This window comes from Triplophysa dalaica, chromosome 4, assembly GCF_015846415.1.
Source record: "Triplophysa dalaica isolate WHDGS20190420 chromosome 4, ASM1584641v1, whole genome shotgun sequence".
Classification (NCBI taxonomy): domain Eukaryota; kingdom Metazoa; phylum Chordata; class Actinopteri; order Cypriniformes; family Nemacheilidae; genus Triplophysa; species Triplophysa dalaica.
The window spans coordinates 17,250,544-17,275,040 of NC_079545.1; the positions used below are offsets into that span (position 1 = coordinate 17,250,544).

The 24,497-nt window shown below is 38.9% G+C and overlaps 1 protein-coding gene across 5 annotated transcripts; it reads left to right on the forward strand.

Annotated features, from left to right (window-relative positions):
• The first annotated feature begins 1,029 nt into the window (after window positions 1–1,029).
• Window positions 1,030–24,497, forward strand: cemip2 (cell migration inducing hyaluronidase 2). 5 transcript variants are annotated; one of them, XR_008906511.1, is made up of 25 exons: window positions 1,030–1,208; window positions 2,671–3,022; window positions 3,192–3,332; window positions 3,453–4,020; window positions 7,543–7,712; window positions 8,442–8,630; window positions 9,570–9,739; window positions 9,927–10,139; window positions 10,398–10,603; window positions 12,862–12,931; window positions 13,538–13,666; window positions 14,391–14,479; window positions 14,927–15,058; window positions 15,707–15,742; window positions 15,958–16,113; window positions 16,451–16,628; window positions 18,056–18,271; window positions 18,344–18,555; window positions 18,682–18,864; window positions 19,205–19,433; window positions 19,640–19,741; window positions 20,060–20,205; window positions 20,407–20,513; window positions 20,599–22,491; window positions 22,793–24,497. XR_008906511.1 is itself a non-coding variant. In XM_056746315.1 (24 exons), the coding sequence occupies exons 2-24, from the start codon at window positions 2,692–2,694 to the stop codon at window positions 20,805–20,807; spliced, it is 4,182 nt and encodes a 1,393-aa protein (XP_056602293.1). In that variant the 5' UTR covers window positions 1,030–1,250; window positions 2,671–2,691; the 3' UTR covers window positions 20,808–24,497. The 5 variants fall into 5 exon arrangements, 2 of the variants coding, with proteins under 2 accessions (XP_056602293.1, XP_056602292.1); XR_008906510.1 differs by having other exon boundaries at window positions 22,804–24,497; XR_008906512.1 differs by having other exon boundaries at window positions 20,599–22,455.

Consider the following 24,497-nt stretch of genomic DNA (forward strand, 5'->3'; position numbering starts at 1 on the left):
CATTGGTATTGGATTAAAAGTTAATACATCAATTATTCTGAACATTGTCAAATCTACTGCAGTTTTGGGTCACGCAGCACAGGCTCGTGTATTTAAGGGTATAGCCTATAGTTAAGTACATTAAATGATCTAGTGTATAATTAATGTAATAGATCTCAATTATATTTTTCTTGTTTATTTTAAGAATATATCATTTCGTGATCAGTTATGAAGTTATTTAAAATGTATATATATTAATATATGAATTCATAGTTCATTTATTAAAATGTGAGTAGTCTGCTTCTCGTCTGCGCATGCCGAGGATGTCCATTGAGCTCCAAGTGGCGCTCACGCAAAACTATTTCCTATGACACCAATATTTACTTCCTCAAGGGGCGCTTGTGGGCTCAAGAAAGCTAAAAACTCCATTAAATTTCGTTCTTATCGTCTTGGACACAATTGTACACTAAATAGTGTAATATTTCAAACACACACACACACACAGGGTGTGCCATAGCAGCATAAGACATCGAGTTTTCTTTTTCTTAATATATACATTATTGTAAGTATTGGTATGAGTCGTACAACTGCATTCATTCTTTGCAAAATTGTAAACCTTTCATTCCTTTAATTCGATTGGAAAAGAATACATATTGCTTATTCATAAAATACGTGTATTCTTTTAAAATCCTGTAATGTTTTACAACCTGTAAACTCCAGTTCTCACATCACAGGAAGATGATTGCTCAAAGAAGAAAAGTTTGAATATCACAAATAATAAGGAAGGGGTTCAAAACAATAAAACAGAACCTTACATCAGCTGTCAGCATTTTCCCCTTAAATGAAAATGAACATAAAAAACTTTAAGTAGCAATATAAACGAAATCATTTTTATGTAGACTTCTACTACGCCCAATGAGCGATAACGTCTGGGCCCTAAGTCCCGCCCCTTTTGTTACAGTCGTTCATCGCTAATGGCCGTTCCTGACGCTTGTTCCTATCTCTATGGCTCGCCCTCACACTCTTATACACGCCTCTAATTTCACTTCCTCCGCGAGCCGCGCCTGGGACGGGGCTGGCTGACTTCAGCCCAGGAAAAAAAACATCATGTAAAAGAAGATTTAAACACATCAAGTGCGATCTCCCTGTTGTATTGCCCGGTGATCTTCTGCTGAGAGCGAGGAAGGAGTAGAGAAGCCAGGGACGTGACAGTGTGGATCTCGCGAAAGGTAAAAGATCCACCACTGGGACCCCCAGTTCAGACCTCCACGGTAGGGAAGGCTTTTTTACGGACTTTCGGTGAGACTTCGTGAGTCATGGCATATTTTGGAATATCCGTCATGATTGAATCTAGAAATACAAGTCCACGTGCCATAAGTTGATGAAAGTTAGCTGCATGTTTGAACTTTACGCGGAGCGCGATGTAGCGGTTACAATGAAGCGAGCCAACAGTATGAGATGAGGGATGTTTAACAGTTGTTTAGAAACCATTAAAGTCAGGTTAGATGTTGTTAATTTAAACAATAAACTATTTCATATTCTTATGCATTTAATATCAGGGTTTGGGCTATTGTTCTATACCATTAACCGTGGTTTTATTATAAAACTATTGTAACCTTGCTTTTTAAAGTGATAACTATAGTTTTACAACAAACGTACTGGTTAAACTATGGGCAGTATGCTACATTTGTGGATACTATGGTTTTACTAAAAATACCACACTTAATACCATTGTTACTTTAAACTACTGTAAATCCATGGTTAATTTTACTAAATTGATGAGTTACTGTGATTCATGCAAACTATTCATATCTATACTATAATGCGCAACCTCTCTGGAAAACTGCAACTAAAGTGTCTCACTTCACAAATGTGATTTCATTTGTGCAAGAGGCGAAAACTGGTAGGAGGTTGAGGAGGTGGGTTCTGACACATTAAAGCATGAGTATTGATTATACCGGCAGAAGTGGGTGAGGCATGTCCCTCAATGGTTATTATCGTTTTTGTGAAGCAGCAGCTGACCAGAGTAAGATCTAGTGTGAGTCTAGGTTGTGTTGTTTATGTTGTGTGGCACTGTACTGTACGTAGTCTAATAGTTTAATAGTTGTTTAACAGGAGATGGGTCAAAGTGCATATTTTTTTCTTCTCTAATGGACGAAAGGCTTAGAATTTACATGATTGATGTAGCCCTAAAGACTCCCACTAGTGTTTAAAAATGTATTGGCAAAAGTTTTGGTAAAGCGAGACCACATTGTAATGAATCTCTGTGCAAGTTGTTTTGAATGATAGCTGAGAAATTTAACTGAGCTGGTTATTGTTAGGTATTTGTGTCACAGTCTTTTATGGGTTGTGTTAAGCCAGTGTCTGTTATTTCTGTGGCACGATGGGGCCAGAACAACTGAGCATTTTTTCCTCTCTTAATTGGTGCCATGTGTTTGTAAATAACTTGAAAATGTGAAAACCCACAGCAAGCTTGCACTTCAAAGCATGGCACTATGCCACTATTAAATCGATCATGATAGATAGTAGGTCTAAACTGGCAGTTTTCTGTAAATTTAAGGCTTGACGCCCGGTCAGGCTGGTGTATGCAGCTTTGCCAACATCAGCTTTACATAAGTTGATTTTAGAATCATTCAGACACAGTCGTTTGTTGAATTGACTAATTTTTGTATTGTTTTTCATAATCTGCAGACCGTGGCAGACAGTTATATCATGCAGGTGAATGAGGGCCCCAGCAGTCTCCCTATTTTCGTGGCTCCTGTCAATGGAAATGCTCAGCGGTCATCAGGATACGTTCCAGGCAGGATTGTTCCAGTTCGTTCTCCACCCCCAACCAAGGCTCCCCCACCGCCCCCACTGAAGTCCCAGTCCACGCCCCCTGCACGGCCTTCGGTTTTTAATCTGACAGAAGATGAGAGCAGGAGAGAACGTGCCCAGAACCGACAGAGGAAGAACACTTACATCTGTGTTGGCGTTTCCTTCGGGCTTTTCTTCCTTGTTCTCATTCTCATCCTCGGTCTTACCTCCAAAGATGTTTTGGATGGTAAGACGCAATTTTGTGTTTGTCCTTTAGGTTTATTGGATCTCTGTCTTAATATGAGTAAGAAATCTGATGTTTTGGAGCCTGATGAAAGATCAAACTATTTCAAAACCATTTCTTACATCGAAAGCAAAACTAACCCGTAACATTTCCGTCATTCATGTTTTTGTAGAGAACTGCCCCCATCACAATCCTGCATTGCAGTCCTGGAAGCCAGGTCATGATCCCAACAAGGTAGTGGTGGTACATAGTGGTCAGCATTTTTGCCTCGCATCATCCGCCACTTTGCACTCTATCACCATCAAGTCTGGAGGTAAGATCATAGAAATCCATTGAAATATTATGATATAATATGTGTAAGTTTCCTTTGCAAAGCAGTGTTATTTATTGGACGATTCTCCATTATATTCTTTATTATTAATTTGATTTTTAGGATCCATTGTCTTTGCGGACGATAACGCTGGCTCCAAAAACCTTACATTAAGGACACGTCACATTTTGATCGAAGATGGTGGCGCTTTTCATATCGGTGCTCCAAAATGCCGCTACCGCTCCCTGGCCACAATCACTCTGGTTGGCCGATCTGACGAGACTTCTGTCACAGAGGTTCCTGGGATGGGGCGGAAATTTTTAGGCGTGCGTGGCGGAGGAACTTTGGAGCTTCATGGATCAGAGAGGCTATCTTGGACCCTCCTCACTCGCACCGTTCCCTCTTCTGGTTTGGCTACAGGTGGCCATGCCTTTCACAAGAACTTTAGTCGTGGGATTAACCTGCGGGTGGTTGACCAGGATACGTCGGAAGTGCTGTTTACCGGCCGCTTTGATACGCATGATTCTGTTAACGATAGCAAAAGGCTGAGTACGCTGCTGAAGGATTTGCCTCCAGGACGCATTGTTGCTCTTGCCATCGGAGATTCAGCAGTTAAGAGCCTGTTGGATGAGACCAAGAGTACTATTCAGGATCGTCTAGGGAGCACTCATGTCAATGACCTCAAATACAGGTAAAAACACATATAAAAATGTTTAAGAGTTGTTCACTGAACTTTCTAATTTACCTTTATGCCATTGTATTCGAGTTTGTTCCTTTGACGACCCGTACATAAAGAAATATATATTTTTATATATTGGCAGGCTTATATATAAAAATATAAATTCACTTAATGGTCCACTGTATGCCATTTAGCGGCATCTAGTGGTGAGGTTGCGAATTGCTACCAGCTGCTCACTCTACCCCTCCCTTTTGAAGCACTATGGGGGCTGACACAGAACTTAAATGTTGTTAAGCTTTTGCTTCCTTGCCTATGGAGATAACCTATTCACCAAACACGCTCTGTGGAGCAGTTTGCCTGTTGAGGGCTATATTAGAAACAAAATGGCCGAGGGTCACTATTTGCACCAAATCCTTAATATTTCCTTATGTTAGAAATATTTATATGTTAGAAATATATATCTTGAAAACACATTAAAAAGATAATGTAATATATTGAAGGATATTCCTCATCATTTTCCTACCAACGTCATTATATTTCTTTTAAAGCTACAAACTCAATCCCTGGTGGGTAGTAGGAAGAAAATAAGCTTTTTCCAGTCCAAGGTGTTTTTGCTTTGATTAGCTCAGGGTAGAGCTTTGAAGTTACTTTGATTTGGAATGGAAAGTGTCCTGTTGTTCCATTTCCAAATTCCATCTCCCCGCTGGGATAGAGCTACTGAAACACACAGGCAGCGGACGTTGTGGCGAGTTTATGAGTTCCGTTAATGTACTGTTACAAACGCACGCTTACAGTATTAGAAAGCCAAAATGAATGTATGTTTCTGTTTGCTTTATATAACTGTGAATCAAAAACATGCGGTATATATATCGTATTATCAGTTGCTATGATATTTTGTGACTTGAATGAATAGTGCACCTAGAAATAAAAATTCTGTCACAATTAATTCACTCGTATGTCATTCAAAATCTGTATATGACTCTTTCCTGAAACATAAATCTTAGGAAAGCTCCCTCTATTTTGGATGGCAGTATTCCTGCAGGAAAAGGCAGCTAAAAGGTTACGCAGCCACATTTCCAGGATTTGTATAAAGAATTGCTGACTCTGTTTGTCTCTCCTTGTAGTTTAGAGGTAGTTCAAAGCCAGAACAACCAGATCCAGAAACTCTTCTGGTTACATTGCAGATGAAAAGTATGGATTTTCAGAAAGGCATGTGGTGTATTACAATCCAATTGAAAAATGTCCAGAAAGAAGTGAATGAACGCCTCAAATTTTGAGTTTAGTGACAAATATAGTAGAAATGCCCTGTGTGGATTGTCTTTGTCCAGATATAATGTCTGCTGTCCAAAGGCCCTTATGTGTAACATTTATTTGCCAATCCAAGAGACATGGAAAATATGCATGTTTGTACCAATGCTCAAGCCGAGGGATGTGTCTCTAGTCACATTAGTTTGTTCAATGATAATGAAATCCACAGACACAAAGGTCTTGGGATAAAACCTCCAAACTTTGTTTATTGTTAGCAAAGGAAAAGCATATTTTCAGAGGAAGTGTGTGTGTCTGCATACTAGTGCCATTGCGGTTATGGGGTTTCGAGTTAAACTGAAATAGACCAGTGGACAGGATATGGTCATACTTTGGTGTGACACGCAAACCCATTCATGCATTTGCACATTTTTATGGTCAATTTTGACAGCACGCACACTTCCCCCTACCAGTCCCACTCACCAAGTCCAAAACATGCACACTTGTCCGCTCCCTTTGCAAAAATAGAATAAACTGGCATCTAACTAAAAGCTTACGCAACACAAACCAGGCTCTGCGAATCTACCCCCTGCACCCCATAGGAGCTCCAGAGGGGGTGCGTTGCAACGCACACATCTTTCAAACATCGACCTGTTATTGGTCAGTAATAAACTGAACAAATGAGCTCTGCCAATCTTATTCTGCCTAGGAGGTAAATTACTTGAAGTTGAGGTATGAAAGTTTGTTCCCTAATCATTTATTGTAAAATGTGGCTGGACGCATTGTGTCATTAAGAAAATACTTTGCTCGGGGGGAATTGTCCCTGCGGAAAGTTTAGGCCTACATTTGGACAGAAAGAATGTGGTAAATAAGGGTCACAGATCCCAGCGGATTTCTCTCTTGCTGCTGCAAACAGTTTTTGATGTTTGTAACGCTGATGAGGAAAATAGTTTTTTTTATCGCAGTGTTGAATTGTATTGTGGAAATTGTTGCTTTCCATCTTAATCTTTGCAACAGTGTCTTAAAGGCATAGTTCACCCAAAAAAAGTTTGGAACAACACTGGGGTGAGTAAATGATGCCAGAATTTTAGTTTTTGGGTGTACTGTCCAATTAAGTAAAAATTATTTCGTTTTATTTTTCCACGAACATGGAATTACTACCGTAATACTGAGAATGAAATAACGGGGCTTGTTCTAGTTATTCTGAGAAATATGAGATGATCTTGCCATCGTGGCTGTTAAAAGGGTACAAAATAATACCATGTGATTTATGGAATCTGGACATAGACCTCTCAACAGCTAAGAATATATGTTCTTTTTTAGATTCATATTTAGCATTTTTCATCACACAGTCATTGAATTTTCATAGCATGTCCTAATTGGTCTCTTTATACATAGTCAGTCATTCTAAATTATTTTATTAACTGCTAGTAAACTGAAGTATACCACAGTCTTTAATAGAAGAAAATTAAATGAGACACTATTTCCCAAAACTCTTGAGTCTTGTCTTTTTGAGGCTGTGGCTTTATACCTCCTGTGCCCCAGTATAAAAAAAGCATAGTTCTGTCATAGTTGCTATTAAAATGTAATGGCACATTCGTAACAGCAAAATTAACAAAAATTGAAACAATGTAGACACCAGTCGCCCTATTGCCTGCTGTGGTAACAACAAATCATAATTGTTGAGGTGTTTTTTGTTGTTGTGGAGGTATTTGTAAAATAGTTGTTCAGTGAAAATGTCAGCATTTACTCACCTTCATGTTTTAGTAAACCCTTGAAATTCTATTTTCTCTGGAACAAAAAATGACATATTGAGTCACCATTCACTTTCATTCTATGCCAGATGTCGCCATTAAAGTGAAATAAATAATATAATTATAAATAAATTATAAAATATTGACACACTTTCACTGTACTTTGGGTCTAGCTTAACACACATATGCTAGAGAGAAGGATTCATTAGTCATTCTCATTCATCCATCACAGTGTTTGGCCTTGTCCCCAGAGTTTAGGCTTCCTTCCTTTACATTCCATGATGTGATAACTGATAAGCACGTGGGTGTGTTGATTTCTACAAGAGGAGCTATTCAGTCTACTTCAGAATGTTGCCGCACTAACTACTACAACTAATTCAGTTTTGGTGGTTAAAAATCCCACATGCCACCATGTTTTGGCATCCAGTTTTGAAATCAGTTAATGTGGAGATATATGTATTTTATAAACACCTGTCTTGAATTTGTCATACTCTCTGTTCCTAATCTCATGTTCCCTCTGCTCTCCATCTTTTAGGCAGGCCTGGGCCTTGGTCTCTGTGATTGGTGGAGGAAATGGTTCTTGTACTGAGGACGTACGAGAACATGAGAACCACGACACCGGTGGCAAGGCGCTGGCTCGCCGTGACTTCATTACTGTTGATGGTGTTCGTTTTACGGTCACTGCGTATAGCGAGTGGCGAAATGGTTCGTTCCGAAATCGTTTAATCTAACATTTGAATAAAACTTAACAACGTAACAGGACAAAGCATGTATTAAATGATTTACAAATATAATAACCCTGTCTGACACATATATAACCTTATCTGACGAACCGGAGTGGCCGGACAAACAGATACTCCGATCACAAACATTATTAGATGCTATTACTACTGTGGGCTTGTGCATAACAGTAAGACATTCATTAAAAATGTTGTATTTTAACTGTGAAAATACACAATTCACCATTAAGGGTAAAGTTCACCCCAAAATTTACATTCTGTCAACATTTACTCGCTCTCGAGTGGTTCCAAATCGGTATAAGAATACTTGTAACCAAACAGTTATTGGCCACCATTGACAACCATAGTCAGAAGAATTAAAATGGTACTCAAAAGAGCCCCAGAACTGCTTTCCTACATTTGTGTTCAACAGAACAAAAAATATAAAATTTTCAATGGTGGCCAAGAACTGTTTGGTTCCAAATATCTTTCTGTGTTCTTCAGAACAAAGACATTTATACAGATTTGGAACAACTGGAAGATGAGTAAATGAAGATGGAATTTTCATTTTTGGGTGAACTGTCTTAAAGGGTTTAGTATTGTTCATTAGTATCTGAATAAACTACATCAGAACAGTCTCTAGTCAGACACATTTGAAGTCATTGAGAAGTGCATGAGGTGTAAATGATTCATTGTTTTCTCTTCTAATGTAAAGGTTACCCCGCATCAGGCTTCCTGGTGGATGCAACAGATAAAGTGGTTCTGAACCTTCTAGATTATGACAGCAGATGGAAACCGGGCGATAGGGTTGTGGTGGCCAGCACAGATTATTCCATGCATCAGGCTGAAGAGTTTACCCTGCTCCCTTGTCCGCACTGTAATAGGAAGCAGGTCCGAATTCAAGGTGAGATCACGGCTGTGTCTGTATGGGTGTGTGTTTGGAGTGCACCTTGATTTTTTTCAATGATTTCAAGCTATAGAGTTGCTCACCCTTACCTTTCTGTTTTGTGTATTTTTACATGCCATGACGGTAACATAAACTAGCAGTCTTAGGTCAGAAATCATAAATTCATCTATAATTTAATTTGTGCTGGACGAGGGTTTTGTATTACTTTACTGTTATGAGAAATGTAGACCAGTAACTGTGCATGGTAGTGGGATTAAGTTAACCTCAGTGGGCTAATTTAGGACAGGAAAGAATCCTATAAACAAACTGTCATTTCTGAGCAAATTCCAGCAAGCAGGGGCAACATGGACAATAATTCCACATGGAAGTATTTCTGTAATTGCATTCCAAAGCTCCAGTGTCCCAGTTGGTGTTATAGTATTCTCAGTAAACATGTAGTCCAGGTCTACGATGTTGGGAAATGTCTCAAAAGTGTGTGGCCTTTGTTATAGGGATATAATTTAAATGTCACCTTGATCATTGTGCCCTGTTGGCCCTTTTGCCAGCCCCTTTCCTTCCGGAAGGACACCGTGTGCCGTTCGGTCTTGTAAAGGGCAGTTTGAATTAACAGATTTCCTTCCTGCCCCGTGCATTTTTTTGTTGTTGTTGTGAAAAATAGTTTTGAATTGTCTACCTTCATTAATAGTTCTGATAGATACTTTTATTGAACAATACTGAAGGATTTCACTTTGCACATTTGGGCAATATGTGATGTGACGCTTGCAAAAACAGTTTATTCGCAACAAATCTGCAGCAATGTTTTCTAGATGTTTGCCACAGGTGTTTATAATAACACTGTATTTTTGTTAGGGGATCGCTCTTCATAATCCTATTACTCAATGCGATTAACAGGGTGAGTTTAATGGGCATGTGTATTTCTGAATGGGAATTTTTCAGGAAAGCCGCAGTTCACCCACATAGGAGAGATAGTGGATGGCGTGGACATGCGTGCAGAGGTGGCACTGCTCTCAAGGAATATCCTCATTCACGGAGAAATGGAAAAGGCTTGCTACGGAAAAAACTGGTGCCAGTATTTCAGCCACGACACATTCGGGGGACACATCAAGGTCTGTGTGAGATCATGTGTGTATGGGCCTGAGTCCATATTGGTTTATTTTATATACTACAGAAAGTACATTTCAGTAAATTTTTAATAGAAAACGTTTAAAACAGAAAGAAATCTTGTACCATTTTACAGGGTTTAAAGAACATTATTGGTTTAATGCTCTTTAATCTTCTATTTAATGTCTTCAGATTTCAGGGAACCTCTCTTCAGTGCACCTGTCTCATATAGAGTTAAAGCACATGGGTCAGCAGCGGGAAAAGGGCAGATACCCTGTGAACTTTCATAGGTGTGGAGATGTGGACCAGCGTGGAGGTGACAGTAAACCTTCATACGTGGACTCATTGTCCATTCATCACTCCTTCTCTCGATGTGTCGGTATTCAAGCCACCAACGGCGTGCTGGTGAGAAATGTTTTGAAACTGAGAAACTTGTTTATATATATTTATTTGAATATTATTTAGTCTTATCAAATGATAATTATCTTTTCGAATTCTACTCGCATGAAAACTCAATTTCTCATTGTTCCCATTTCAAGTTGAAAAAATTAAACGAAGAGGAAAATGTGCTGTTTCTTTAATTCAGTATGTTCTGCAAAAAATATTTTGGATATGTGATGTTCTCATTTCACCTTACCATAAATTCCTCACATTTTACTGCAGGTTAGGGACACGGTTGGCTATGATACACTGGGACATTGTTTTTTCCTGGAGGACGGGATTGAACAAAGGAATGTATTTTTCCATAACCTGGGCTTGTTGACCAGGCCAGGAACCATTCTGCCTACCGACCGTAATGATAGCATGTGTACTGAAATTAGTGAAAGAGTACACAAGGGCTATGTGCCGTCTCCTGCAACTGAGTGCAAGTAAGATAACACACACTTTTTTTGGAATCACACTTTTATTTGATGTTTTTTGGTAGCTCGGCCACTGCAGTTAAAATTGTGCATGTGCAAGTGTTTTATCGAAAACTGTGATGTGATGAGTTCTGGTTCTACTCTGCGTCATTGACCTTGATAATGTGACCTGATGCATTGTTTGGTAAAATAACAGGAGGAAGAACAGCTCTCATTTCCTGAGATTCAGCGATTGTGTTTTTCTTGTATCCAGCCAATAACCAACCCTCTAGGTGGTGTTTTCAGAAGGCTGAGGGATGCTTTTGGGATGTGTGTGTAACTGTGCAATTCTGGGAACAAATGAATTGACATTAATCCATTTGTTAGACGCTCTTATCCAAAGCGACTATGACTTCATTAGACTATACATTTGTTTTTTAAAGCAGCCCTGGCATACACGGTTTCTGCCAATCTCATATTAATCTTGAGTACCTAATAACTATAGAGTAGTATTGTATACTTCGTATCTTCATAGAGTATTTAGTTTGATCAAATTATAAAAGATAGATAAAGCTGTACAAATTTTTTCGAAATCATCGAGTGCTTGTACGGGGGAGGGGTAGGCTGAACTAAAGCTGGCATTGTCAACAAAACACCGACATCAGTTTCCCTTGCCGCATGCGGTTCATGTCTGGCATCTTTTAGTGCTGGGACGGCTCCATATATCAGTTTCAAACGATCTCCAAATCCATCGTTATATCCACAGTTTATATAACATTCATCACCCAAATGCAGTGAACAAACAAACACCTGAACTTCGCGAACGTATGCTCTCTCATTCTCTCCTGCACACAATCGAAAGTGACGTCTGCGTATGCTCATTCTCCTGCTCTCCTTGCTGCTGTGTGGACGTTCCAGGTGAATTGTCCAATATGGGACTAAGGAAAATAGTTGATGTGTTCGAAAAAAACCTTTACGAAACCTGCGCTATCACTGGGGGAATGTATCGAGCACAGAATGCTACGTAATACACCCAACTCGTTTTTTGACAAGTTGATCAAGTTGATCAGCTCATTCGCCGCCATCTTCTTTAAAAAAGAAATTGCCAGCATACGCCAGCATTTTTGAACATTTTCACCCAAATTTAATGGCTCACAGTAAATATTCTGTAAAGAATATATGGACAAACAATATGTCAAATGAAAGAACAGAGTCTCAGCTTTCAAACAAAATAAATCCTATTCTTCTATCTTCATTTGTTCGTTTTTATCACTCTGTAGATGTGGGTAGGTTTTTTCAAAAGTGCATCATTTTGATTTAGCAGCTGAGATAATTAAAGTTTTTTGTCAAAGATTCCGCCCAGATTTCACTCAGAACAATCTTTAAAAACCGCTAAAACATATACGTTCTAGGTTCTGGGATTCTGTACTTTTTCCCAAAGGTGTGTAATAGCGCCACCTGCTGTACAACAGTACAAACTCTGATTGCAGTAATAACTCGTCTTTGGCGAGGAACCATTTTTTTTTTAAATGACAAGAACTTGTCACTGGCGGTGAAAGAGTTAAGCATGAGAAGACAGCAAGTTTGACATTGTAAAAGAATGCATGATACATCGTTGCAGCACCCCTTTAAGTATGTGCATTCCCTGGGATAAAACCCATGACCTTGGCATTGCTAGCACCCTGAGCCATTGAGCCACAGGAAAGCTTTGTATCCCCGAACAATAGTTAAAATCTGACTAAATTGTACTTTAAAGTCATTTGGGATGTCCATAAATTTGAGCAAATGTACTACACTGAGCTGGGAGAAATTATAGTACCACATATTTACCTTTATAAAACGGTCAGTTCTGGTCCTTGATTTTGATTGATTGAGCCGATTTATAACTGCTGACCGCATTACATAGCTTAAATATCACTTGATTTACTTTATTTTATGAAACCTTGCTACGCATATTGGATAACCGTTTTATCCACTTCGCGTTATGCCACAATGCCCTTAACTGTTATAAAATGCACTGTAACCCACTGCTTCTTTGAGCTTATTGCTTTATTAATCAGCATTTATTCATTCCATTCCAGTGTCTGTTGTATTTCAACAAAAGCAAACTCTGGACTGCCATAAAATTCACAGAAAGAGACACAAAGCTGTAATAAAAAGACCAGGGTTATTCCTTCATATATTTCCGTAGTCTCCAAATACTTTTTTGGACACTGTTATATGCTACATACTTTCAATGAATTTTAAAGTCACACGTTTATTTCCTGTCATGTGTCTGTGTGTTCTAGGGCGGTATCTACATTCTGGATCTCACATCCCAATAATCATCTAATCAGTAACTCTGCTGCTGGCTCACAGGTAAACTCAAGCTTTTATATGATTAAATAATTTTTAAGCATTATTTGATATTCTAGAAGTTCTGGTATTTGACTTTGTATTGTTTGGATTGATGTCTACAGCCTGGAGATACAGATGATGAGAACATCAGCGTATTTATGTGACCCGTGATAGCATCTCCTCATTCCAATCCTTTATTAAAGATTAATGCGCCAAATAAATCAGATTAGGCTTGTGTTATTTCATTGTTCTTGCTTGGCTTAGTTTGTCTGAGGTTTTGTAAACAAAGGAGCGTATTAACAAAGCTCCTTATTAAGTCAGGTTAAGAAAGATTCAGTCCGTCCATGCTTCAGAAGATGAGATGTCCTGCGGTTCAGGATAAATATTTAAGCAAGGTCAAACGCGCATTTGTGCAAAACATCAGCAAGGCTTCAGGCTTAGATTGCTGACGTTCATTACGCCATGCTTATGAATCCAAGAAATGAATCCTGTCAGAACATAGAAAAGCAGATTGATACAAACAATAAAACAAATTAAACATCATCAATTTTGGAACGTCAGGACTGGGTTTTGGTGTGATAACAATACGATACAATAATTCTTTCTTTCTGTTGTTTGTTCTTTCAGGATGCAGGAATCTGGTATATTTTTCATAATTCCTCTACGGGTGATTCTCATGGGCTGGTACCAGAGACTAAAGCTGAGCTCACGCCTCTGGGCTTCGTCTTTAACAACCGTGTTCATTCCAACTTTAAGGTACCGGAATGCCTCACCTTTGGCTCAAAATCAATATTCACAAATATGCTGGGAACCAGCCGCACTACAGATGTCTTCATATTATAACTAAGCCTCAGGAAACTTTGATATTATGGTTTGTAAACACATTCTTTCGATTGCATTATGTAAACCCTTATGGATTGCACCCTTGGGCTAATAGTTGCCCAGACTGCAGACTGTCTTGTTAATAAACAGTTTTCAGGTGATATTTATATCACAGTGTCGACGCTGATGTTATTTCTCCATCTTTATTTAATACCCACCTCTCATGAGAAAAACTGCAATTGACTGTTTCTAGCTCATATAGCAATTAAGTTCATAAATAATTTGGGATTTGTGATATAGTATTAAAATGTGACTTCAGGAAACCCCAATACAATCAATTACAAGTTCAAGCTTTTGCTTTACAATTCATCCTGTTTCTCCGAAATGCCCCTTTGATAATGCACGTCCCACATAGTGAACTTGTGTGACACATACTATTCTAAAACAATAGTTCTTTGTCAGCTGCTTGTGTACACCCTTTCTTCATTTAAACACAGGCTTCATTTTTTTTTAGTAAGAATATATGTCATTTTATGTCCATGTATGGACCCAATATCTTTAAGCTCCAAAATCATAAATCTTCTGAACCAGAAGAACAGGAAAAAATGCTTAGTTTTGAGCTTAACAAACAGTTGTGACTTTTCATTTTCTGCTTCAGGCTGGCCTCTTTATCGACAGAAAAGTCAAAAGCACAAATGCCACCGCAGCGGACCCCCGTGAATACCTCTGTTTGGACAACAGCGCCAGGTGAGTCAGCATGGTGAAAATCCGTCAGTTAGCCTGTGGGGTGTCGGGTCTTATATTTGCATGTTCATATGCTGCCTAAGCATCCATTCTTCTTGTAAAGAAAACATGTGCCCAGATAGAGTATCTGCAGGTTTCACGGAGTATGATTCTAAACTTTCAGACCACACCACACTTTAGATTGTGTGTATATTACTCTCTTTTGTATTTTAGTAACATTATTATGAGTCCATTTATATGAACTAATTAATCACAGAGGGTATCCTTTAAAACATAATGAGATATTGTTTATCTCTAAAATCTATACAAAGACATTTTGCCAAGGACAGGATGTTTATTTATATTTTGCATGGTTCTCCATTTATATGAAATGATTTTTATTACAGAAAAATAATTACATTCATTATAAAACACCAGATTTTAAATAGTTTGTTTTCATTGCTTTCTCAGGTTCAGGCCTCATGAGAACGCTGATCCAAACAGGCCACGGGTGGCTGCTCTCATCGACACTCTCATCTCCTTTAAGAACAATGATCTTGGGGCCTGGATCCGAGGAGGTGACATCATCATACGAAACTCAGGGTAGGGAAACTCTAGTTTTCTAAAGACGTTTAGTTTAACAATGAAATATAATTGGTTTTACTTATACGAGTATTGAAATGGCACTGATACCTTGTTCCTAGCACTTGAATCCTTGTACTGATCTGATACCATTTTCTTAAACTAGACCTAGTTGTACCCGCTATCTTTTCTTAACGCTGCAAATGGGAAATCAATTCTTCTTTGCTGCTCAGAATGCAAACACAGGAAGTTATTATTTGTGTCGTCATAAGCAACCACTGTTTAGAGAAGAAGATATTAAAACGTGCTAGCAGTATGTCCGCTGTTTGGCAGTATTTCAGAGTGGGCCAACCACCCAGTAAAACTGCGACTTGAGACTTTAAGAAAAATAAATAGTATTACAAATGTCTGTCAGATAATAAAAATACTCTAGTTAACTGTTGGTATTTGTTCATGTTTTATTGAGGGATAAGTCTGAAGCACACCATAAAATAATATCAATTAATACAGGGCTTGTACACAGCTGTATACAGAAACACCCCCAGGTATCGGATCAGTACTGTGTATCTGTTAAAACCCTGAGCCCAGGTATCGGAAAGGGAAAAAGGGTATCGGAACATCTCTAAAATACAGCAAATGTCCTGATTTGGTCTTTTGCTTTTCTGACAGATTTGCAGACAATGGTGTAGGACTCTCATTTGCAAGGTACTTTGTGGCTTTTGTGTTTATGTGAGCATGTGTAAATGTGCAAGGATGTTCCCGCTGCTTGTGTGCCTTCATGAAGAAGATTTATTTGTTCTGATAAAACTGTTACTATCTGAATATAAAAAAGCCTGCAAGGATGTGGGCTTGTGGGTTACGTCAGATTCCCCGAGGCAAACTCTAAATGAAACTGTTGAGTTGCATCTCTCTTACTGTAGTGATGGCAGCTACCCTAAAGATGAGGGCTCCAGTCAGGAGGTTTCCCAGTCTCTGTTTGTCGGTGAGAGCAGAAATCGTGGCACCAATGGTGGGCAAAATAAATACTGGGGCATTGGTGGTGTCGACGGGAAGATGAGGACTCTACCCAGAAACAAGTACGCAGACGTTCATACTTTATTCAAGTTGTATAACCAGAAAGATAAGTTAACGAAAGCCATGGAATGATTTTGGACACTTTGTGTGCCGGAAGTACCGTGGGAACACTCTTCTGTCATGATGCGGTAATTCATTCGGCGTGAGCGTACGGCAGTTGTACACTTGTTATTGCGATGCCTTATTGGATTAAATGAGTACACTCCATGTGCTCTATATTAGGATACAGGGTACTATTTTGGACACAGAGCCAGAGTTTGTAAAATATTTGTCATGCACTCCTGCTCAACATTGTAAAAGCATTAATGTAATGAAATAATATTGCTTTGCCCTGTTCAGGACATTTCCGATTCGAGGTTTTCAGATAAATGATGGTCCAGTAAGGATCTTAAACTGCACGTTCCGGGCCTTCAGCACCACAACAGAACGCTTCACTACGGCTGTGGGGTTCAGCCTGAAAAATATTTGGCAGCTGTCACCCAGAAATAACCTGTCCAAACTCGCCTTCCATCCCTCTGTGAGTACACACACACACATGGAAACTGTTTATACAGCCTCTTGTTATATTTACACTAAATAAATATTACACACAGAGAAACTTCTTGATTTTATTGTTGTATTAAAAAAGTTCAACACTAGAAAAGAAACCTTTTTAGTTTAATTTCTGTAAACTTTCAGCAACACAAAACTTTTGTTTGTGTGTGTTGGAGTATAAAGCCTGTGGCATACTTCTTTTTTTTACATGTAGGTGAGCGTATGCGCACAGCCAAATGCACAGCCTTGCAAAGTATACTGCTTTCGACTCATATGCGTAAACACGGGTATTGATGCATGCACATTTCGACATATTGCAATACCTCTCCGGGCCTACAGGGGTAATTTTTTCTTCTACTACCTTGAAACGATGCTTGCAGGACACGATTGCTACCTGGTGGTTAAAATAATTACTGCAAAGAAGTGACATGCACGTACTTTGTACGCAAGGTAACAAAATTCCGGCGGTGCGCGTACTATTCTGATGACGAAATTTGCGGTAAATGTATTGTACGCTGTCCCTCGTGTAAGGATATCGAGCCAGACTCAAACTCGGGTCTCCCAGGGCACAGTTGCGCCATATTTCTGGAGCACTGTCCACACAGCCACAGGCTCCGACATGTCTGGTCATAATAGCTTTCTAATCGAAAGCTCTGATCTTTAACTATGTGGTTAACCTAAGACTAGTTTTGTTTGTAATAATACTTATTTATTAAGGGACACTTCACCAAAAAATAATTTACTTAACCTCAGATTATTCCAAACCTCTATACATTTATGTTCTGCTAATCACAGAGAAATATATTTGGAAGAATTTCACTAGCCGAACAGATCTCAACCCCCCCCCCATTTACTCCCATAGTATTTATTCTCTCTACAATGGCAGCCAATGGGGCGTGAGATCTGTTTGGTTACTGACATTCTTCCTAATATCTTTCTGTGTTCATCAGAGCAAAGACATTTCTATAGGATTGGAACAACCTGAAGGTTTTTCTTTTTTGGGTGAACTATCCCTTTAAGTGTCAATAGTTCAATTATCTCTCTTTTTGGGCCACACATATGGTTGTCCTCTCCTGATTGGTCACCATTACTCAAACTCTGAATAGTCATGTTTGCTACAACCATGTTCTGGCAGCTGGTGTATGTGTATGGAGGGAAAAGCCTCTTCAACGGTCAATCTGCCACATTTGGTCTGTCTGAGTGGGGACTCATTCATTGTAGTTGTAGTCTCTGTTTGAACCTTTGCGATTAAAGGAAAAATATTTTGAAGAACAAGACATGTGGAATCTACATAATGTTATTTGGGATTTAAAAAATATGGAAATTCATCAAAATATGTTATACACTTTTATGTTCTGCAATGATTTGTTTTCATTCCCTATAAAAAAAAACTATATCTTAATCATCCAGGTGACTCTAAGAGCATTTTTTGGACAACCGGGGGAGTGGTTCGAGCAGAATGACCTGGACGGTGATAAAAATTCCATCTTTCATGATGTGGACGGTTCTATCAGCAATTACAGAGATACATACGTAGGGAGGGCTGATAACTTCCTCATCCGTCATCCTCAATGTGTGGACGTTCCTCGCTGGAATGGGGTCGTATGCAGTGGCAAGTACTCTCAGGTAAAGACGGTCTCTTATTTCGCATATGTATCTCCTTAACCATTTTATCTACTAAACTTCTGCTGCACACAGGTCTACATACAGACGCAGGGCGCGTCTAACCTCAGCCTAACTATCAGAAGAGACGAGTACCATGATAGGCCTATGGTGCTGAGGGGCATTCGAAGCCAGACGTCACCGTCCCAGCAATACCAGCCTGTTCTGATGATGAGCAAGAGCTACACGGTTCACTGGAACGGTCCTGCTCCCAGAGAAACAGTCCTGTCGCTTATTAATTTTGACAAGTAAGCCATTTCTGTTGCTATTCCAGCTGATATCTAAAAATTTTTTTGCATAATAATGACATTTTGAATATGTTAGTATTAGGTGGTCAAATACAGTGTGTTTATTTGAATGTGTTGCTGTTGTAGAGGTGACTGGGCTCTTCTCGGCCTCTGCTATGCCAATGAAACAGTTTTCCAGATAACGTCAGACATCTACAACAAGCAGAACAATGGCTTCGAGAGCATTGAGGACTACGGCCCAGTGTCATCTATGGCAGACCTAGAGAAACGTCAGCTGGAGAGAAAGTACTTTTTCGACAAATCCGTTGGGTAGGAAATTAATAAGTTTGATTAATACATAACTTAGAGGTGAACTGTGTTATTTTAGCATCACTAGTGGCAGCAAATGAAATGGCAAGACTGGGTGGGATGTGAGTGAATCAAGCTCAGTACAAGTTTGAGATAAAAAAAATTAAAGTGTTAGAAAATATTTTCTATCTGATTTGATGGTGTTAGTGGAGAGGAAATTGTAGATTTGATGGTGCTAGTGGACAGGAAATGGCATCTTTAACATTGATGTACATAAGTAAATTTTCTCACATTGCCTCTGGGTATTTCCACCTGTTGTTGTTGTCCTCTTTCCAAATTCAATATTTTTCGCCTCATTCAGTTTGTTATGGCTGTACGCTCAAGCTAAGCACAGACGTGATGGCCACAGCTACTGCTCTTTCGCAGGCTGCGAGAGACTGAAGATCATAGCTACCATACGTCCCGCCCAAAAAACACAAACCTGCAACTGCACCACCAATGCCTACCCCAAATACAGCAAGACTGCCAGCACCATAGTGCCAATGCCAAAGCCAAACACAGAGCCCTGCGGAGCCTGTGGGGCCTCACGGGTGAGCATAATCTAAAGTCCATATGAACAGACAGAATACTTTGTGCATCTCTGTCTGATAAAAGGGGTTGAGTTGGAAAAGGCTTTTAACTTTGTGCCAGAATGACCGGCTGTCCGGCTGAGGCCCTGACCTTGCGATTTCTGGGTAATTGTACAAGATTTTGATCAAACTGAGTTTTTCATAAGTGTTTTTCAATTTCTTTGTAGTTGGTCTTCTCCAGCGATCCGTGGAACAGCTACCTCCAATCTCAGATCAAATCCCTCAGCTTAAAAGAAGAACAGAGTAATGACACGCAAGCTTTTATTACTGTGAGTATGATTAGAACCAAATCATTTTGTTTATCTTGGTAAAGTAGACTGTGCATGCATTAATGCATTTAAGTATTGGTAAATGGGTTGGTAAACAGTTGTGTGCGTGCGTGTGTGTGTGTTTTTTAACTAAACTTTTTTCCATTATAAACATTTGACAACTTTTTTCCTACGAAGCTCACTCCTATCCTGTGTTATTTTGTGGACTGTTGCTTTAAGGCTGTGAATGAATGCCTTTTATCCAGTTTTTTTCTTTCAAGTGTGCGTAAAATAAATACAAATTCTTTTTACCTATAAGACCTTTTTTCTGCCTCATAGGTGAATGCAGACCGATTTGACCTTAATCAGTCAGGTTTCCTTTTGGTTACGGTGGACGCATGCTCTGGACGAGTGACAAAGAGCTCATTGTTTACCACGATGGACTCTAAGATGGAACAGTATTTGAAAACTGGAATTACGAAGAGGTGAGGGGGTAAGGCTTGTGGTTTGGGGTTTAAGATGGCATGTCTGGAGGCTGGGAGAAACTGGCACTGCTGTAGTATTACCTGGGTGAGAAACGGAGAAATTAAATTCATTTTTGGGGCCCCCTTTCTATAATACATCTACCTACCTTAAATAAACAATCTTTGATTTTAACTATACCAATGATCTCTGGTTGTGTTTAGGTCGATTGTTCTTATCGCCACAAGAGGTCAGCCTGCTAACATTGCTGGTGTTGCACAATATCTGCTCCTTTTGGGATCTGTTAAAGTGCCAGATCTTCAGAACAAAGGTAACTTCTCTCTCTGTATTTCTTAAGTTCTGTTTAAGCTGATTAAGGTTTTTGTTTGCTCATGTCTTAAACTGTCCTTTCCTAGAGGCCATTTCTGTTTTTGGGTTCCTCGGCAAGGGAGATCCTTCGCCACAGCCATGGGCCGCTGTGTTGGCATGCCAGAGTGGAGAGACGCTGGGCTTACAGGAAAGTTTCATTCCCCTGTCTCTGGAGGAATACTCTTGTCCACCTCAAAAAGTCCCTCACACACGGTTGGATGTAGAACTCCTGAGAAAATCTCTAAGCCAACAGTGAGCCTTTACTGGATGTGAACAAACAACACAAGCAACAAATGAATGTGAACTAATGAACTTAATTTATTTTGGCAACGAAAAGGGTTAATGGCGTTTGTGCAAGTATTTTAAGGGAGTGAATGTACTGTATGTGTGTCTGTTTGTTTTTGTTGTATGGTCATAAATGTTACAGCACAAAGTGATGCACTTTCTTAATACACAGCGAAACACAACTTTATTCCAAACTAGATAAAACCACATCAGAAAACATCACAACCTTCTGTTAGTATACATTACCATCAATGAAGCACTGTCTTCAATTTATCGTTAAAACACACAATTTATCGAAACATATCCACACAGACTTTCTCTATTTTATTTATTCCTCATGATTTACTAGGTTGTGCCATTGAAATATTATTTTGGAAGGGTTTCTACAGTCAGGTCTTATTCTCAGTGTTTATGTTTTTACATGAAGCATTAACTACAAAACAACATTTTTTTCATAAATTATAGATCATTGTTTGTTAGTTAACCACTTAAATTGGATGTATTTGCAAATGACAAACTAATTACCATTTTACAGGGGTTTTTACACCAAAGATTGGTTTGGTAGATTAAAATAATGTTTGTAGTGCTATCACAGCTTGAGTGATGTAACGTCCCATATGAAATGCAACGTTCCCATAATTATTTAAGATCCTGAATTGTCCTTGTAGAGATTAATTAGGTAGGCTATTTTAACCACTGTGAAATAGTTAGAGAAAAAGATTTGTCGTCTTTCAGTGTTCCACTTTAATGTACACAGGTCTTTTTTCTCTTTTGTTTTTTGTAAAATGCAAAATTCTCGTTTTGTATTAGCTAAGCTTTTGTGCTGTAATTTGATCAGATATGATATTACAAGACGTATAAAACAATGACTCGTGTCATTCTTATATGTGTATCTCGCTCTCTCCGGAAGTAACCACTAGGGGGCAAACACGCTTAACAGGTAGGCAACGGCTTGCGGTCTCGTGGCCTTATGGGCTACACATAACAATTCTTTTTACCAGTACCTTTCCCCTGTGACATGTGACAACTGTCAAAATCCGACCCATGCCAATTAAACTTAACGCCACGAATTAGCTGCCACGTGAGAGGAACATAGACGTCGACATTCCGTCCAGTTGGATGCGAGACCCCATCAATCATACATGAGGCCAATGCACTAGTACCATTCTTTCGTCTTGCTTAACTCTGTTTGTTTTTGTGTTCTTTAATTTGTTCTTAATTAATTACTTTTAGCTGCTATAGCCTACATTCAGCGTTGAATGGTTTGTTAGCTGAGCAGATCTCTATTAATATCTCAACTTTTGTGGAGAAACGGAGATTTTCTGTTTGTTGTCGAGGAATGTTGTGTGTTAACAAAGAGATGAATTATCGATCGTGTTGTTTTATTAGCGTTTTGTTTTCGTCAGGCACACGAGGGAACTCTAAATGCGGAGGCAGTTCCCGCCGTTTCCACGCGCGGTCATATTGTCATGACGATTAACTTCTGTCACGCTGCTCCCGGTGTTCACAGCTCACGTAGGGCGCGCTTGGCTGAGCGTTGGGCTGACACGAGCGAAACGTTAAAAGGCAGCTCACTCCTACTCAGATGCTACCAGTGAACCGTATTAAAAACTCTAATGGTCGGTTTCATCAGAAGTCTGAAAACGACAGAACAAGTAATTGCTGTTGTCGCAGTGTATTGGAAAAATGTTTTTGCTCTAGCCTCTATGGTTCTAGCTGTCTAACATACAAACAAACATATTTAACATAGTTTGTTTACCCGAATGTTTTGACTCAAAAACAGACTTGCTGCGTATTTCTTAAAAAACTAAAAATCTTTTGATAATGGCAACAAAATATTCTTTCATTGAAGTGATTATTTATAGTAATGCATTGGCCTTTTACTCGAAAGCTCTTGTCTGGTGATTGTGAGTACCCTTAAAAACTGGTGTAAGTTTTTGTCTGATTGATTCACAGTGTGTTCACAGGGGGGCATTTACGCGGCTGAAAACGGCAGGGGCTCGACTGAAAACGCCCGCCGCAGGCGCAGGAAAAACGCATAGAACCACGTTGAAATGTTGAAAACAGTTGAAAAAACACACAAGCATTAAATTCCAAGTCGTTTGACTATAAATGTGCTGTTAATGCTGCGTTCAAGACGCATCGGAAGTGGGATATTTCCCACCACAAACGCAGAAGTAACGTCTGGATATACTAACATTAAAAGTTAGTAACATTCAAACATTAATGTTACTAATGATTAAGTAGCATTAAAAGTGTCTGTTAAGAATAAAAGGGTACCGTTCCATGAATTTATTTTCGGGTTGATCGTGAGAAAGATCGAATTTACAAGAGCATTCAAAGACCGCATAATTTATTAATCCTCAGGCCATCCAAATTGTAGGCTTCTTCAGTGGAACAGTAAAGATTTTAACTTAAATTGTGGTCCTTGGATGTCCTTAGGTGACACATAGGTAATCCTAGCAGCTCCTATATGTATCTTATGTAAGGAATAGTTCACAGTATGACAAGATTATATAATTTGTCATATTTTATATATATATATATATATATACATACATTTATATATAAGTATAATTTATTTACCCTCATCTAGGATGTCATGACTTTCTTAAATTGAACACAGTCACAGGCATTCCTGTCTTGCATTTCTTTGAATTACAATTCACTAATTTCCCTTTTCTTGTCATTCCAATTTAACATTATTCGGGTTCATTTCATAGTCAAGTTTATGATTTGAAAGTTAGCCAGTCCTTTTTTGCAGACTGTGTCACACATTTTGTTGCAACCTTCTAAGATATTTCTTCACGGTTCAGGCATGGGGTTGTTAATAATTTAATGAATCAGAAAGTGACATACAGTAGGGGTATGCTACTATGGCAACATCCTCCCCCCACGGAGGTGGCACTTAGTGGGGTAGTGTAAATGTCGACTGTGTCTAATGTCAATGGGGGTTTATTAAATACACCAAACAGTATAACGTTGGTCTGCTAGTTTTTATCATTTAGATAACACAACAAAAACTGGGTCATCTCAATGATCCTTCTGAAGAATGTAGACATTTCTAACTTTATAAGGTTTCTTTGTTTTGATTGTTGGTACAAAGCTTATTGAACAAACGAACAGGAGGGTAGTAAAGTGTTTTCTTTAGCGACTTCGCACATTTCTGCACCATATAAGTAACATGTCAAAGAAGTGTCATAATCTTCTTTTCCTTTCCAAGGCTGGCATGTCAAAATCCTTTTCAAGGCTTAGAAAAGATGATATTACATGGTGGCTTCTATAGTATATGTTAGACAGTTTTTGTTTGTATGTCAAACTTAAAGGCAAAGTTCACCCTAAAATTCTCATATCAGTTACTCACTTCCAAACCTGTATGACTTACTTTCCTCTTAAAGTTCTTTTGAGAATTTTTTTTGTGGTTTTGTGTACAAACAATGGAACTCAATGGTATTCAATGTTGTTTGGTTACTGGTGTTTTTTAAAATATCTTTTGTGTCCTGCAGAATAATGCAAGTCATTGCAGCTTTATGATGACATGAAGGTGAATTAATGATGAAGAAATGTAATTTTTTGTGAAATATCCCTTTAACCAGACAACTCTACAGATTAACATCTTGCATTTTTCTAATGGAATAAAGTGATGGGTCATTAGTGACAA

Excerpts from the sequence above, each read along its gene's own strand:
- cemip2 (XM_056746315.1), top strand. The coding sequence starts at position 2,692 with ATGCAGGTGAATGAGGGCCCCAGCAGTCTCCCTATTTTCGTGGCTCCT. Across the intron at positions 15,059-15,706 it reads ATCATCATACGAAACTCAGG|ATTTGCAGACAATGGTGTAG; the intron begins GTAGGGAAACTC and ends CTTTTCTGACAG. Across the intron at positions 18,556-18,681 it reads TCGCTTATTAATTTTGACAA|AGGTGACTGGGCTCTTCTCG; the intron begins GTAAGCCATTTC and ends TTGCTGTTGTAG.